Source organism: Cyanistes caeruleus, chromosome 31 (assembly GCF_971803275.1).
Source record: "Cyanistes caeruleus chromosome 31, bCyaCae1.hap1.1, whole genome shotgun sequence".
Lineage (NCBI taxonomy): Eukaryota > Metazoa > Chordata > Aves > Passeriformes > Paridae > Cyanistes > Cyanistes caeruleus.
In genome coordinates this window covers 3,780,182-3,794,935 of record NC_141731.1, presented here as the reverse complement: position 1 = coordinate 3,794,935, position 14,754 = coordinate 3,780,182, and the positions used below count along the sequence as shown (strand labels likewise).

The following is a 14,754-nucleotide window of genomic DNA, read 5'->3' as shown; positions in this document are numbered from 1 at the left end:
CATTGTCAGGCTGTAAATAATGAGCGGTGGGACCACTGGTGCTGTTAAGTCGATTTATTGCTGGAATGCATCAGAAAAGGTCTCAGTCTGAAGGCATGAGATTTTGGAGGGGTAACAAGTGGGCCATAGCTCAAAGGTAGTCACGAGTTTCTTTGTTACACAGCAATATATCACATTTTGGCCCAATGGACAGCTGACATGGAGTTTATTATTACTTAATCACCTTTCACCTTTGCCAAGTTCTGCTGCACTGTGTCTGCTTTTCACCCAATACACTGCTAGCTCACCTACACACATGTGCTTCTTAGGATAATATTTAGATTCATAGCTTACTCTATAAAATCACACAATTACAGTTGAAATCTCTCCACCATCTCACTCAATGCAGTTTCTTATTTACTTATGGCATATTCTTACTTGCAGCTATAGGAACATAAGCTTATGATTTCTCGACTAAACGTCTGTGAACCTTTAGCATTGCATGAACCCAAGCTCCTTCCAAGGCTGTAAATTAAACCCTTCAGTATCTGTGGAAGTTTCTGTCATTTCCCACAGCCCAGCAAAGGATTTGTGACCCTTTGTGACAGAGGAGAACCTGCCAGGCAATTTTGTGTTTGCTGTAGGGAAGGTTGGGTTGCTCTGCATCAATTCCCAGAGCAGCGCAGAGCATTGGCTTTGTGATGTCAGGGCATGGATGCCACCTTGTCGTGGTGACATCCCAAGGTTGCCTTGGTGCACGGAAGGCCTCAGGCTCAGAGCAGCTCTTGGGCTTGCTCAGTGCAGGAGCATCCTCCTGCTTGAGGCGTTTGTCAGTGGGCAGCTGCACACTGACAGGAGCCTTGTTTGTTTTTGTGGTGGAGCAGAGTGTGCAAACTGGCACAGCAGTGCTACAATGATGGAGCAGCTCGCTGTTGCCGTTTGCACCATTTATGTCATTGGATATTCCGGCTATTATCTGACCAACCTGGCACGTAAGTAGAGGTTTTCCCTGGCTGGAACCTGAGCTGGCTTTTGTAGGTCTCCCTGCTCTTTCTTAGTGACCGGGTTGCTATTGAAACACAAAGACCATGAGGATGCCCCTGGTTTGGTCAAGCTCCTGTCAACACCTTCAGCAAAACACGGGGTGTCTGTAGCCAGGGGGCTGCGGGCAGCATTTGCAGGGCTTCTGTTCCCTCCACGGGAGAGCCTGTGGCAGCAGAGTCTGTCATTTCCTCACTTTGCTGGCTCAATCTCTTGGGGTGACTTTACTTTTAAGATAGCTCTGAGAGCTCGGGAAGTTGAAACTGCTGGAGGCTGATGGGAGTTTTTTCTCCTGACTAATTCCTGGCCATGGCTGAGAATTGGCAGCGGTTTTAACTATTGAGAAGTGAGATCAACCTGTGAACACCACCTGAAGATGTGAGGCCGGGAATTTCTTGCTCTCTTTGGTTTCTGGCTTCTGAGGAGGTCACAGGGCTCTGTCTCGGCCTCCTCCCCCACTCCAGGCCGGACAAGGCTGCAGAGGGCGGGGTGGGGGGAGAAACGGAGCCGGCCAGCCTGACTTGGTTTGCAGTTTCTGCCACTGAACTGAAACCTGACACCATCAACATCTGCAGCTTTAGCAAGATTTTAACTCTTTTACTGCCTGCATGAGACTTGCAGATTAATCCTTTCTTTCCAGAGAGAGGGAGAGGGAGTGATCAACCATCAACCCATCAAAGAGAGTGAAGAAAAAAATTAAATTTAGAGGGGGAAGAGAAAGAAGGAGATGCTTTAATAAGCTGAAATATTTTTCTGTTAAAGCTATGGAGATGGACAGTAGTGTTCTGAAAAAATCTCCTTTAATTCATAAAAGAGTATATTGGGAGGAATGGAGTGTTTCCAAGTGTGGATTTTGAGCAAATGATGAAGTAGTTGTGACACTGTGAGATGCTGGAACAGAGGGGGAGAAGTTGAAGATTTGTGGCTTTTAAGAAGCAAAAAGAGAAAACTTCTGTTTCCAGAGATGCTCACAGAGACAGATGAAGAGAACTTTTGCCTTTGAATAACTCATTCATAAAAATGACATCCCTAGACTCATGACCCATAACACACCTCAGAGTGATGGGAAATGGGAGGAGACAACTGATGGCAGATTTCCGGGCAGCTGGCATCAGAGAAATAGAAAGCTATGAAGAAAAATAGTTTTCTTGTGAAAAACTCCATAGATAGCAGAAGAAGACTTCTGTTTCTCTACAAAGACTGATGAAAAGACTCTAGCAGGAATTGGGACTGTTGTAAACACCAAAGTTCCAAAGTATTTTTGTCTCTATGTTGTCATGTAAACAAGGGAATGGTTGGGTAGTGGGGGAGAAAAGGGTTGTTCTGGAAGTTTTATTCTGGTTTCTTATTCTTGTAGTTTTTGTCAATAAACTGTCTTTATTCCATTTAAGTTTTAAGCTTGTTTTGCTCTTGTTCTAATCCATATCTCACAGCAAGAAATAAGTAAGTTTTCTAGTGATTTTTTAGTTGCTGCTTTAAACCACACCAGTCAAGCAGGACACCTTTGAAAATGCAGACTGGGAGATCTTCTCAGATGCTGCTCTAAATAGGCCACGGTTCTCTCCAGTTTTCTCAAAGAATTTGGTTCCTTTTCCTTGCCCACTGCAGGTCATCTGAGCCGTGTGTTCAGAGGTGCCGATCCTGAGGTGAGTCAGAAAGGAACATTTGATGTTCCTGGTGTTTCAGAACTGTGCAGGGAACTGTGAGCTTGGCCTGTGGCAGTAGAGTGCAGAGGGCCAGCTGGGTGGGCTGAAAGAAGATCCATTTCCATGTTTACAACAGCAATAGCAAAGGCATTGTTGGCTATTTCCTAATTTTCCATTGCAGAGCTTTAAAAGAACTCAAAGCTCAGATTTGCAGAGAGAACGTTGCTTGCTGATAGTAGCCAGGGTGAACTCTCTAATTCAGAGCTATTTGCAGCCTGGCTGAATTAACCCATTTTGATTTAGTTGGAGAGACTTAGAATCCCATTGCTATCAAAGCTGATGATTTGTGCTTGGTAGAGCTGGTTGTAGAAATCGAGCCATAGAGAAATAAGGTTCTAAATGATAGGGAGCTGCCTGTCCCTAACTCCACCATCTGTCCACAGAGCCCAGAAGCAAGAGCAGACTCTGCTGGGGCTCCCTCTGCTCCTGGAGAAGAGGCCAAAGAGGAGCAAAATGAGCAAAAGGAGCACGAGCCTCCAGCTGTGGTCACAGCCCAGCCTGACCATGCCCAGACAGTAAGTGCCAGTGCTGGGTGCTGCTGTCTTTAGTGCAAGGCAGAGCTGCAAGTTTCTGAGCAGCCAGCACTTGCTGTTGCTGGCTGAGGATGCTGAGTGCTGGAGTCCTGCCAGCACCCAGCCATTCCCCCATCCCGTGGCAGCTGGAAATTGGGCTTTGAGCCGTCGTGCTGAGGCCCCAAAGCGCTGCTGCCTGCGGGTGAGCAGCTGGCTGCTTGGCTCAGGGAAGCTCTGTCTCTTGGCTTCTGCCAAGCCATGGCCAAGGCCTCACACGGCATTTCTGGGGCTCACAGGGCTTGCTTTGTTTGCTGTCCCTTTTTGGAAACCTCTGCATGACCTGGAGAAGTGTTCTGCAGTTTCCTTGAGTAATTCTTCACTTCTGCAGAGTCTTTTAGGCCACCTGTCTTTTGGCTTTTGATAAGCTGCAGGGAGATGATTGTGTTGTCCATGAAGCTGTGGCCGGCCATTCTTGTCCTGTGTGGCCAAAGAAACAAACTGTGTAGTTCTGAACCCTTCTTCTGAGGCAAAATCCACAAGTGGCAAGTTTCTCTTGATACGTTTTGTGGTGAAGTCTGCAGCTTTGGAAACTGCATTGGAGCCTAGTGTGGGGGCAAAGCTGCAAGTCCTTGAGTGCTGTCTTGTGCTGCTAAGAACCCCTTTAGAGATGGTTGTTTTTTCTCCTCAGAGCTGTTTTCCTCCTCCTGCCTCTTCTGTCCTGACACTCCCTGTTTAACCTATAAATTTCTGCCTGTCCCAGTGAGGTGGGACAGTTCCATGGTTTAGGTGGTTTTTGGTGACTTTGGTCATACATGCATTACATGACCCATGGCTTCCTTCATTGGCATCCCTAGGGGTGTGTCAATTAATTTGTTGGTGGGGCCTTTTGAGGATCTCTGTCAGTGCCACTCAGAATTCTCAGCTGACAAAAGAGGGAGGAGAAACACCTTGGTCCTCTTCCATATCCTGAGGTGGCCATAGAGGCTCTCTGACCTGCAGCAGAGGATCAAATTGCACACATCCTTGTCTCCTGAATGAGCAGGATTTCTAACAAGAGTGTAGATGTCAGAAGGGCAGGAGTGGCAGGGCAGGCCTGAAAAGAACATGAACTCCAGCAGTGTCTCTCCCAAGGGCTGAGCTCACCCAGGAAGCCCCTGCAGAGCCAGGATGGAGCTGTGGGACAGGGCTGGCTGTCAGTCACTAGGGAGAGACAAGCAGGACACAGCAGAAGGGGAGGGAGGCCCTTGAGAAATGCCCCACATTTCCTGTCATCTGCCCAAGAGTCTGTTGGAGATTCAGTGCCAGATGGGCCCTGACTGCACTGCCAGGGTCACTTTGGAATCTGTGCTTCCCCACGGGCAGAGAACAAGGCAGGAGAGCAGCAGCACAGAGCTTTGGGAACATGGGAGCCCATCAGCCTTTGAGTCTTGGCCCACAAATGTTGGATGAGAAGTTGAAGCCCATCTTCTCTTGCTTTCTCTGCAGGTCCATCCAGAGAAAGAGCAGGAGCAGATTGTTTTATCAGGATGGCCGTGCCAGCCTGAGGGAGAGCTGTTCCCAGCCCAAGAGCAGGAAGAGCAGCTGGGGCAGCAGGTGGAAGAGCCACTGGAGAATGGCCAGGTAAGCCTGACTCAGCAGGGGACAGAGTGAAGGGCAGGAAGAGGGGCATAAAACGCAGCTCTTGGGACTGAGCAGGCCACGAGTGCCAGAGGCCCTGAAAGCAAAGAGCCTCTGCAGAGATCAGCAGCGGGACAGGAGGTTACAGTGGAAGCAGAGGTGGGTAGGGAAGCAGAAAGAAGTGACTGAATGAGTGTGATTTTGAGGCTGAAACTGAGGAAGAAGCTGAGCCTGATGGCAGCTCCCAGGCACTCGCTCTCCATTTGTGTGTACAGAACATCGAGGCAGAGCCCCAGGCAGAGCTGCCCGAAGCTCCGAGGGCCATCATGGCAGTGAAGAGGAGGCCTGAGGAAGACAGAAGCATCGAAGAGGAGATGAATCTCCCCTGGCAGAGAGGAAATCAACAGAACCAGGTGAGTGAAAGTGTGGCAGACACTCCACTCACAGAAATTCCTCTCTGTCATTCTTCACAGGCCTCCGAGGAGGAGCTTCTGGCAGAGCTGCAGGAAGCTGAGGCTAGGATCAGGGCAAGGGAGGAGAGGCTGGAGGAAGAAAGGAGAATCATCGAAGAGAAATTTCATCTCCTCGCTCAGCAGCAAGAGGCTCTAGAAAATCGAGTGAGTGAAAGAGCGATAGGCACAGCAGTCACTGCAGTCTGGTGCTTTCTGCCCTTCTTGCCTTTCCTCTGCAGAGCAGCAGGGGGCTGGGCTGATGCCTCTCAGTGCCATCCTGCTGTAGTGTCTATCCCAGCTGCTTGGAAGGACATTTCCTGCTGTGCTCAATCTCAGCTACTGCCCTGGACAGTGGCACCAGGCATTTGCCCCTTTTGCCAGCACTCATCTCAAGGGATTCCTGCTGGCCTGCTCCTGCTCTCCTTGTTTCTTCAGGGCTTTTTGCAAGTGAACACAGTCCCCCAGACAGATTTGGAATACAAGCTGCAAGCTGTCTGTATCCCTTGGTGAATCTGCTGCTGTCCTGCTCTTTCCCTTTGCTCACAGTCAATGAGCCTTGGCACACAGGGACAAGCTGTGGTCTCTGACTGCTTTGTTCTCTTTGACTTGAGGTGGACGTGTTGATATCTCACCTGGCAGCCTGCGAAGGCTTCCAGCAAATGCCGGCTGATGAAGAGCCCCAAGGTCGGCGGCAGGCACAGGTACTGTCCCAAGCACAAGTGCTGCAGGCTGAGCACCTTCTGAAGATGGTGCAGGAAAAGAGGACTGAGGGGGAGGAGCTCCAACATTAGAACAAGGAGCTGCAAATGTGTCTGCAGCCCTTGGAGGGGGAAAGGGATCCTTGGGAGGAAGTGCAATGGTCGTTGTTGCAGTCATCCTTCAGAAAATCCAGGAAAATGGAATATGAAACTGGCCATGAATTTGATTAAAACCAACCTTGCGTTTTGACCATTTGGTTCCAGAAGTGGGCATCCAAAAAATCCAGTTGATGAGCTTTGCATGTGGCTAACAGCAACTTCCTAAGGGCTTGCATTTGAAAAGGGAACTCGGGGTAATCTCTGCCAGCCAGCTTTCTGACACAAACTCCTTTCTTCTTGCAGATCTACACAGGCTCTTCCATTCAATCTGCTGCAGCAGCAGCAGCAGCAGCAGCATCTAAAGGAGCATTTGTTCCCCAAGCTGAGCAGTGGATCCTGGGCAGTTTGTCCATGTCCAGCAGTGACACATCTGCTGCTCAGCTCCAGGAGAGCCAGGGAGACTTCGTGGAGCAACTGAGTACGTCTGGTGTATTTCTTGTCTGAGGGACAGTGTATTGTGTGCACGTGCCAGCAGAGCTGTAGCAAATGATCCTCCTCACTTTGGTGTCCCAGAGACATTTAGGACTCCCCACAGGAACTGCTGTGCTCTGAGGCAGCGAGAGAGCGCTCTGGCTGTTCCTGCTGCCTCTGAGGGCAGCTTGGACTGGCTCGGCTTTGCCTGGCATTCCCCTGCCACTAAAGGCAGAAGCAGGAATTGTTCTTGGATCAGCAGGAGGCTGTGGCCTAGCAAATGATCTATGCAAGTCCTGTGTGCTAGTGGCCAAACTGAACAGAGTATTTGATTCTGAAATTCTCCTTAGACTCCAGACTTCCCACCAGTCATCAGAACCAAAAGACTTCAGAGATATTGATTGGTTTTGGGGTTTTGTCTTTTTGTTGTGGTTCTGGTTTTAGTTTTCAGATTTTATCCTTTTTTAGTTTCTGATTTGGGGTTTTTTGGAAGAGTTTGTTTTTTCTCCACCCTGAAAGAGCTGTTCTGACCCATGTGTCTTACTGGTGTCATTTTTAGGACTGTTTTTATTGCGTCTACTATATCTACAAGGTTTTTATGAGAATGCTGTATTTTTGTCAGTGAGGACTCCTTTGAAAGTACATCAGGTGACAGCAAAGAGAGCGAGAGATGTTTTCATTGGGCCCACAATGAAGAAACAGATATTTGCTACAAGCTTGTCAGGGGCTCAGGCTGGCTGTGTCTTCTTGCCATTGCTTGTCAGTGCTCACGCTTGGCCTTTGCCAGCCTTGTGCTGTGCCCTGCTGTGCTCTCTGCGCTTCATTTCCTTCCAAGGACTGGACAAAATCAGTCTCTCTGCTGCCCATTTGTACTGCACAACTGCCTGTCTTGTTGCTGCTGTGCTTGCTGCCCAGCTGACCACAGAGGGTTCAGAGCCCCAGACAGCGGGGCTGCCTTTGGCATCTCCTGCAAGTTCGGATCTCTGCCTGAAAGTCAGCATCTTGCATTTTGTTTCCCTCAGGGAGAATGGTGAACAACGAAAATCCCATCACAAAATACATTGAACTGGAAAGTCTTGGCAGCGGGTGAGTCCAACCACAGTCACTTCTACACAGCCATGGGCCAGGTGTTTCACTGGGGGAATATCCATCAAGTGGGAAGTCAGACAAGTTGTCCACATGTTTAGACAGCGGGCTTAGTCTGCCCCATCTCTCAGTACTGGCCAGAATTTGTCAAGTGTGCTCAGAAGGCATTGTCAAAGACATCTCCATGCTGCCAAGGTCTTGCCTGCAGCAAGGAATAGAACCTGGGAAATCTGCTTGAAGGAATAAGCTGCCTTTTGGAGCTGAGGCAGTAAAGCCCAAGGCTTCAGGAACAGGCCCAGTGCCCAGGCACTTGAGGGGAAAATGCATCATCTGCCTTCTGGCAGACTCCTCCTGCAACCTGCAGCTTTTAGGCATTTACAGCAGAGCTCTCCTGTCTGGACTGGCTTCCACTGCAAGATCTAAATGGCTTCTCCTTTCTTTGCTGCTGTTTTGTTTCTAGGGGTTTTGGAGAGGTTTCCAGAGCACTTGACACTGCAACAGGAGGAGAGGTAAATGTCAACAGCCCCTGCAGCCTCTGCTGCTCTCCAGGCCTTTCCCCACTGCTGACAGCTGTGGCTGGAGCTTTGAGTAGAGCTGTGCTGAAAAGGCACAAGAAGCACAGACTGGAGCCAGCCTGCAAATTGCACTTGGAACAGGCTTTGTCCTCCTCAGCTGCCCGTAGGAAGACAAGGAGGGCAGCGGTTCCTTTCAGAGAAGGACGCCCCCACACGCTCTCAATTGCTAAAACAAAGGTGGTGTCTTAGAGCACCTCACTGCTTTTTGGGGCTACAGCTTCAGAGTCCTGAATTCTCATTTCTGGCTGCCAGCAAATACATCTGAATGCTCCTGGTAGTTCCCTAGACACGTGCAGTGCTGCACTTGGGAGCCACACGTAGGGAGAGATCTGCAAGATGTTCCTAAAAGCCCTGAGCCCTGCGCATAGCCCAGGATGTATCCACAGAGAACCAAGGCACCCATTCCTTCTTTTGAACCAAGCAGAGCAGCAGAGAGTGTGGTCAGAGCTTGGTGGGTGATCGTTGATACACCTTAGTTACCAAGTGGACAAATCGCCAGTGGCCACATGTCCTGTAACTGACCCCCAAGGGAGCAGAGAAATGGGCTGTTGCAATGTCACTCCCTAATTACTCCAATGATGAGGTCTAATCACAAGGCACTTGGGCACAGCTTGGCTGTGCCATTCCAAAATCACTTGCTCCATGTGGGTTGTGGTCTCATGCTACCAATTTTCTCAAATTACTCCTTTTCAATGTCATTTGAGGTGGCCATAAAGAAAATAAATGTGCAAGGAGTGAGTAGGAAGATACTAACCATGAATGAAATCAGAATCATGGAGAGTAATAGGAGTCCCAGGATCGTGAATTACTTAGCCAGGTGAGTGGTCACGGTCCTACTCCTTGAATGTTTGTTTACATACTACAAGCATGAGAGCTTAAAAACCCACTTTGGTCACTGGCAGGAAATAGAGTTGTTAATGATTATTTCTCTACTTATCTCCAATGGATGGGAAGAGACTGCATTTTGTCTGCATGAATCCACCCTGGCAAATGCAGACTGAACATTGTTCAAAAACCTGCATCAGCCCTATCTTAAGAATTCAATACCTTCTAAGTTCATTGCCTCCACAGTTCTTTGGGCTTGAGTTTTTCAAGTTTCTTAAATGCTGATGAACCATCCAAGAGAGGATTGCCCTTGCATTGTTGCCCCTCTTTTCCATTGCTGTGCATGCCAGGAAGACTAGGTGCTTATTTCCAGAAATGCCATGCGTGACAGGTTTTTTATCTGGGCTCTTCCTAAACTGCCTTTCTCCTTGAGACAGCACAGACTGCAAACACTGCACAGCCTAGAGGCAATGTCTATGCCTTTACTTCTGCCCTTGTCTCAAAGGGACCCAGAAACAAGGCTCAAGCAAAAAACCAACCTAGGCGTGCATGTTCACCTGCATGGCCTTGTTTCCTTTTTTCAGCTACCTTGTGCATGAGGAACTCTGGCTGGTGATGGAGTACATGGACGGAGGCACTCTGAGAGATCTCATCGATGAGATTCAAATGTCTGAAGGAGAGATTGCAGCCGTCAGTCGGGAGGTCAGGGATCCCATCTGTGCTTCCAAGGCCTTGAGCTGCATTGGCTGGGAAACAGGGGCTCAGAACGGGAAGGATTTCATGGGCCAGGCTTGGTTTCTGTGCTGCTGCTCGGCTATGGGCAAGCAAGAGCATCTCAAGGGAACTGTCTGCCAGTGCCCCTACACTCACTGGACTCACTTCCTGTACTCTTATCCCCTGCTCTTGTATTCTATCTCTGTCTCTTGCATTGGCATTTGCAGTTCTCCACTGAGAAAGGTGCTGCTCTGCTCCTGTTGGAGCAGCAGGCTCTTGCTCTCAATGGCGCTGTGTTCTGCCATTCCTCCCCATTCCCCTGCAAAGGGAACCTTCCACAGCTGTTTCCTTGCTTGTGCGATGAACTCACAGCACTACTTTTTGCCCCCCTGGTTCTCTTTTCTCTCTCAGTGCCTGCAAGGACTGGATTTTCTTCACTCCAACCACGTGATCCATCGAGATGTCAAGAGCAACAACATCCTTCTCAGAACCGATGGCTCTGTCAAGCTGGGTCAGTGTATTCTTGCTCAGCTTCAGCCTTCCAGGAATGGGGGGTGTGGGGCTGCTTTCAGTGACTGCCAGCTCCCCAAAAATGCTGCTGCTGGCAGTGCAGGGGTCCCCCCTGCTGTGGGCTGAAGGCACAGTTGCAGGGTGCACACAGCTATGACAAGGAGCCACAAGCAGCCCAGAGTGCTATTGCTCTGTGTGTGTCTGTGTGTGTTCCTTCCAGAGGGAGTGAGCTGTAATCTAAACCTTCAGGGGAACAAAAGGCACTGCTGGAGGAAGTGTAAGAAATGGGGGGATGTTTGAAGTAGCCAATTCATATTTCCTTGGCTAAAGCCCCAAGGAAAGAGAGCAGGGAGTGTTGTCCAGGAAATTCAAGTGCACATTCTCAACCTTCCACTGGAGAATTCTCTGGCTTGGTTTCCTAATTGAGAGTATTAAAATTAAAAGAGTATTTTGCTTTCTCCTCAGCTGATTTTGGCCTTTCTGCTCAGCTCACCCCTGAGCAAAATCAGCGGTGCTCGGTGACCGGGACTCCTTGGTGGATGGCACCTGAAGTGGTGAAGCGTCAACCATATGGCCCCAAAGTGGACGTGTGGTCTTTTGGAATTGTGGCAATTGAAATGGCCGAACAAAAAACTCCTTATGACAGTTTCACTGCTCGATCGGTAAGGAGCAAATACTCTCTGATCCCGCTGTCTTTCTCACCTGTCCCGTGTTCTGTGCTCACTGCACAAAATCCCATGGCCATCTGTTGGAAGTACTTCCACCAAGGCCCCTTCTACAAATGGCCCTGCAGCACATCAGCATCTGCTGGGGCTTTGGTTGCAGCACTGGGGGAACTCAAGCCTTACCTCGCCCAAACCATCTCCATTCTCAGGCAGCATTTTGCTTTGCCTTAGAAGTCGTTCCAGCTCTTTTGGCGGTGTAGATGGCCCCAAGAATAGGAAACAAGCATCTCAGAGCTGCTGTTATCTTTCCAGAAATGAAGCAAAGAAACTCAAAGCAAACCAAGTTTCTAAAACAGTGCTTTTGAGAGAAGAGGTGCAGCCCCATTCTTCTCACAGGGAAACTTGCCTGAAACCTGGAGATGAGGCTGTAAAGCCAGAGTCTCTTCTGCTTCTTGTGCAGTGCTGCTGAGACACTCAGTGACCACCTTCTTTCCTAACCCAAGCCACTTTCTCCATATCACCAAGCTGGAGCCTGGTGACAGGGAGAGCCTGCCAAAACCTCCTGTTTGTTTCCTGGCACTTTCTGGGATGGGCACAGTGATAATGCATTGACTTGAGAATCCAACGAGCACAGGCTTACCACAGGGATGACACTTCTGATTTCACCATGAATATTTTCCTTTTGCCACCTAAGGGAACCTGAAATTTTCAGAGTGCTGAGAGACAGAGCTGCAGGTGGTTCCTGTGTGCCCAAACAGGCATTTTCAACCCACTACAATTGTGGAGGCATCTTAATGTGTCTGTGTTGAAAATGAGATACCAAAGGTTTGTTTCCTTCCCTGAGGAACACCTGCTGCATTTCCTTTCTTTTCTTCCAATTACCATCATTTTCAAGAACAAGACAAAAAGCCTGAAGAGTTTTGTTTCATGGCAGCTGTGCTTAAGGGACCAACAAGCACTGCAGAGATTCTTTTCACATAAGAATCCTTGGAATAGTACAGTTAGTTAGAATAGCATAATCCCTCTTCCAAAAAGGCTGCCAAGCTGCTGGGAATCCTTTGAGAAGGAAACATGTATTTGCTGATGTAGTTGCCACTAACTAGAGCAGGCAATGAAATCAGCTGCCAAGGCAAGATCTGCTGGATGTTGGCAAAGCTGTGGCTTTGGGGCTTGGGTTTTTTCATGATACAGGAAAGTCGTCATCCAAATGCTACACGAAAGTCATGTCTGCCTCTCTGCCAGGGCAAAAACTGCCACTGCAGAGTGGAGCTGAAACAATGGGCTCTGGGAGAGCAGTTCCAGATGGGAAAGAAGCAGGTGGAGCCTTGTGTTTCCTTTTTCTCCAGGCTAAATTCCACATAGCCACAGAAGGGAGCCCACAGCTGCGGCAGCCCGAGCAATTCTCGCCTTTGCTGCGTGACTTCCTGAGCTGCTGCCTGCAGAAAGGCGAGGCGCAGCGCTGGTCTGCCAAGGAGCTGCTGCAGGTAAAATGCCAAAAGGGCTGCAGGTGAAACAGTGTCCCAGGGATGGGCTCCTCCTCCACTGAAATCCAAGGCATCAGATGAGCCCCCATCCTCCTCCCTTCCAACCTTGGTGCTGTTCAGCTGACAGTGGGGAGCAATCCTAGACTGGGCTGGGCTGGCAGGGAGTGCTGGGTTTTAGCGCTGGCTAAAATCACCAGGGCACTTACTCATTTCTTGCTGGGAGCTATGGATTAGGAGAAGGGCAAAACAGGCTTCAAACTTCAAAGGAATAACAAATTTTATTATCAGGCCCACAAGAATAAGAAAGGTCTCACCTGTGCAGTGAAAGGGTTCAATCTCACCCAGGTCATGGCAGTCACGGTGTTGGATTTCAGGCTGTGCTGGGCCCCTCTCTCTGCCCGGGAGCCGCTGGGAGGGGAGGCTCGGCCTGGAGCCGTCGCTGCACGCCGGGGAGAGGGTTTAGTGTGGGCAAGATGTCAGCAGCCGTGGCCTGGCCCAGCCTGGGGCCGGGGTCCCGCAGCCTCCATCCCCCGCCCGGGAGCCGCTGGGCTCTGGCCCGGCCTCCCCCAGGAGCACAGGCCGTGGGCGAGCAGGGCCGGCCTCACCAGAGCTCCGTTACCTTTGGGCTCCGGAAGCAAAGAGGGCCAGTGCCCGGGCTGGTGGTTTTCAAAATGTGCATCATCACAGAGGCACATCTCATTTCTAAATGGTGCAAAATGTTGTCAGTTCTCAGAACTAGCCAGCCATTGGCCTGTCTCAGGCACAGAGGAAGCTCCCAGCAGCTTCTCTCAAAGAAATCACTTCCATGCGGGGTTTCTTACTTCTTTCCCTAAATGTCAATTCATCTCAAACTAACACACAGGGACATGGAAAGGTCATCTAGTCTGTGTCCTGCAATGAGCAGAGACATCTTTCAAGAGATCAGGATACTCACACCTCAGATATTTCCAGGGGTGGGCCTCCTACCAGCTCTTGGGGCAACCTGTGCCACTCTTGCCCCATGCCCCTGACCTACTCTGACTCAATCCCCTTTCCATTTCAAAAGTATTCCCCTGCCTTTGAAGCTCTTCGCTTGGAAAATCATGCTTTCTTGTTGTTTTCTTTTCCTTTCTGCAGCATCAATTTATAACATTGGCCATGCCTGGGTCCAGCCTGGCACCTCTCATCGTTGCAGTAAAGAAGTGGAAGGAGGAGGCAGGAATGCAACAATTAATTTAGAACTGTCTTCTCCATGCCCAACTTAGAGTAGGACTGTAGAGTAGGATTGTAGAGTAGGACTGGAGAGTAGGATTATGGAGTAGGATTGTAGTGCAGGATGGTAGTGTAGGTTTGTAGTGTAGGATTGTAGAGTAGGATTTTAAATAAAATTTCTAAAATCTCAACTCCTTTGGAACATTTCTCTCCTTCTGACCCTGTGAGAAAGCTCAACATTTCCTCCTGAATTGTCAGTTTTTTCTCAGAGGTGGAAAGTGACATTGATGGCTTCTTTGGTACAGTTTGTAAGGGGGGAAGGCTCCTCTTCATTCATCCTCTCCAGACCACACTGCCTTTGGAATATGGCCACCTGGACAAGTTTTGCCCAGCTGTGGCATTTCTATTTGAGGCAGAAACAGCAATGGCATTTGCAGGAAAAACCAAAGGAGGAGCGGTGCAACGCAAACATCCTGCAGATGCAGGCTGTGCAGATGTGACTCGAGAGTATTTGGGTTCCTGCCACTTGGATTTGTATCCCTAAGAGAAATCTCTTTGGCTGGAGGAGAGTCTGGCTGAAGAGAGAAAGCAGAAAGAGCAGTGAGGGTGCTGTGCAAGGTCTCGTGTGGTGCAGAGCTCTCAGCGACTGTGAGGTGAGAGCAGGCCCGGCCTTGGCCAGGCTGGAGCCCCAGCAGAGCCCTGGCAGAGCCCGGAGAAGCCTGAGCCTCGGCAGAGGCAGGCTGGAAGGAGGCCCTTGGAGCTGCAAGAGGCAGCAGCCTGGCCCTGGCTGCCTCTTGCTGGCACCAGGCAAATCCTCCGCTCTCAGAGCCAAGCTGGCAGCTGGCTGCTCCTGAGGGGAAGCGGCGCCGTGCTGGGCACAGCACACACTGGTGCCATGGGCTGTCTGGAGTCTGCACAGGAGGAGAGAAAGGCAAAGAGCAGCCCAGGGCTGCTGCCCTGCCTGACCATTGCTGCCCTTCTGCCGCCTGCCCTGGAACTCCTGGCAATGGTCAGCAGTGTGTGCAGCACTCTGGGCACAGGGGGAGGGAGCCGGGCTGCTCCGCAGGCTCCAGCACAGGGCAGTGTCCTTCAGGCACGGCATTTCTGCCAGGGGAACCGAGGCCAGCGT

General features: G+C 50.0%; 1 protein-coding gene across 1 annotated transcript; it reads left to right on the top strand.

The window, feature by feature from the left end:
- The first annotated feature begins 618 nt into the window (after positions 1-618).
- Positions 619-13,816, top strand: LOC147648754 (serine/threonine-protein kinase PAK 3-like). The gene is made up of 15 exons (XM_086866510.1): positions 619-971; positions 2,629-2,666; positions 3,110-3,241; positions 4,724-4,858; positions 5,131-5,472; positions 5,919-6,008; positions 6,408-6,582; positions 7,598-7,661; positions 8,122-8,170; positions 8,941-9,053; positions 9,646-9,763; positions 10,187-10,286; positions 10,751-10,947; positions 12,297-12,434; positions 13,551-13,816. The coding sequence occupies exons 1-15, from the start codon at positions 695-697 to the stop codon at positions 13,650-13,652; spliced, it is 2,070 nt and encodes a 689-aa protein (XP_086722636.1). The 5' UTR covers positions 619-694; the 3' UTR covers positions 13,653-13,816.
- Positions 13,817-14,754: the final 938 nt, after the last annotated feature.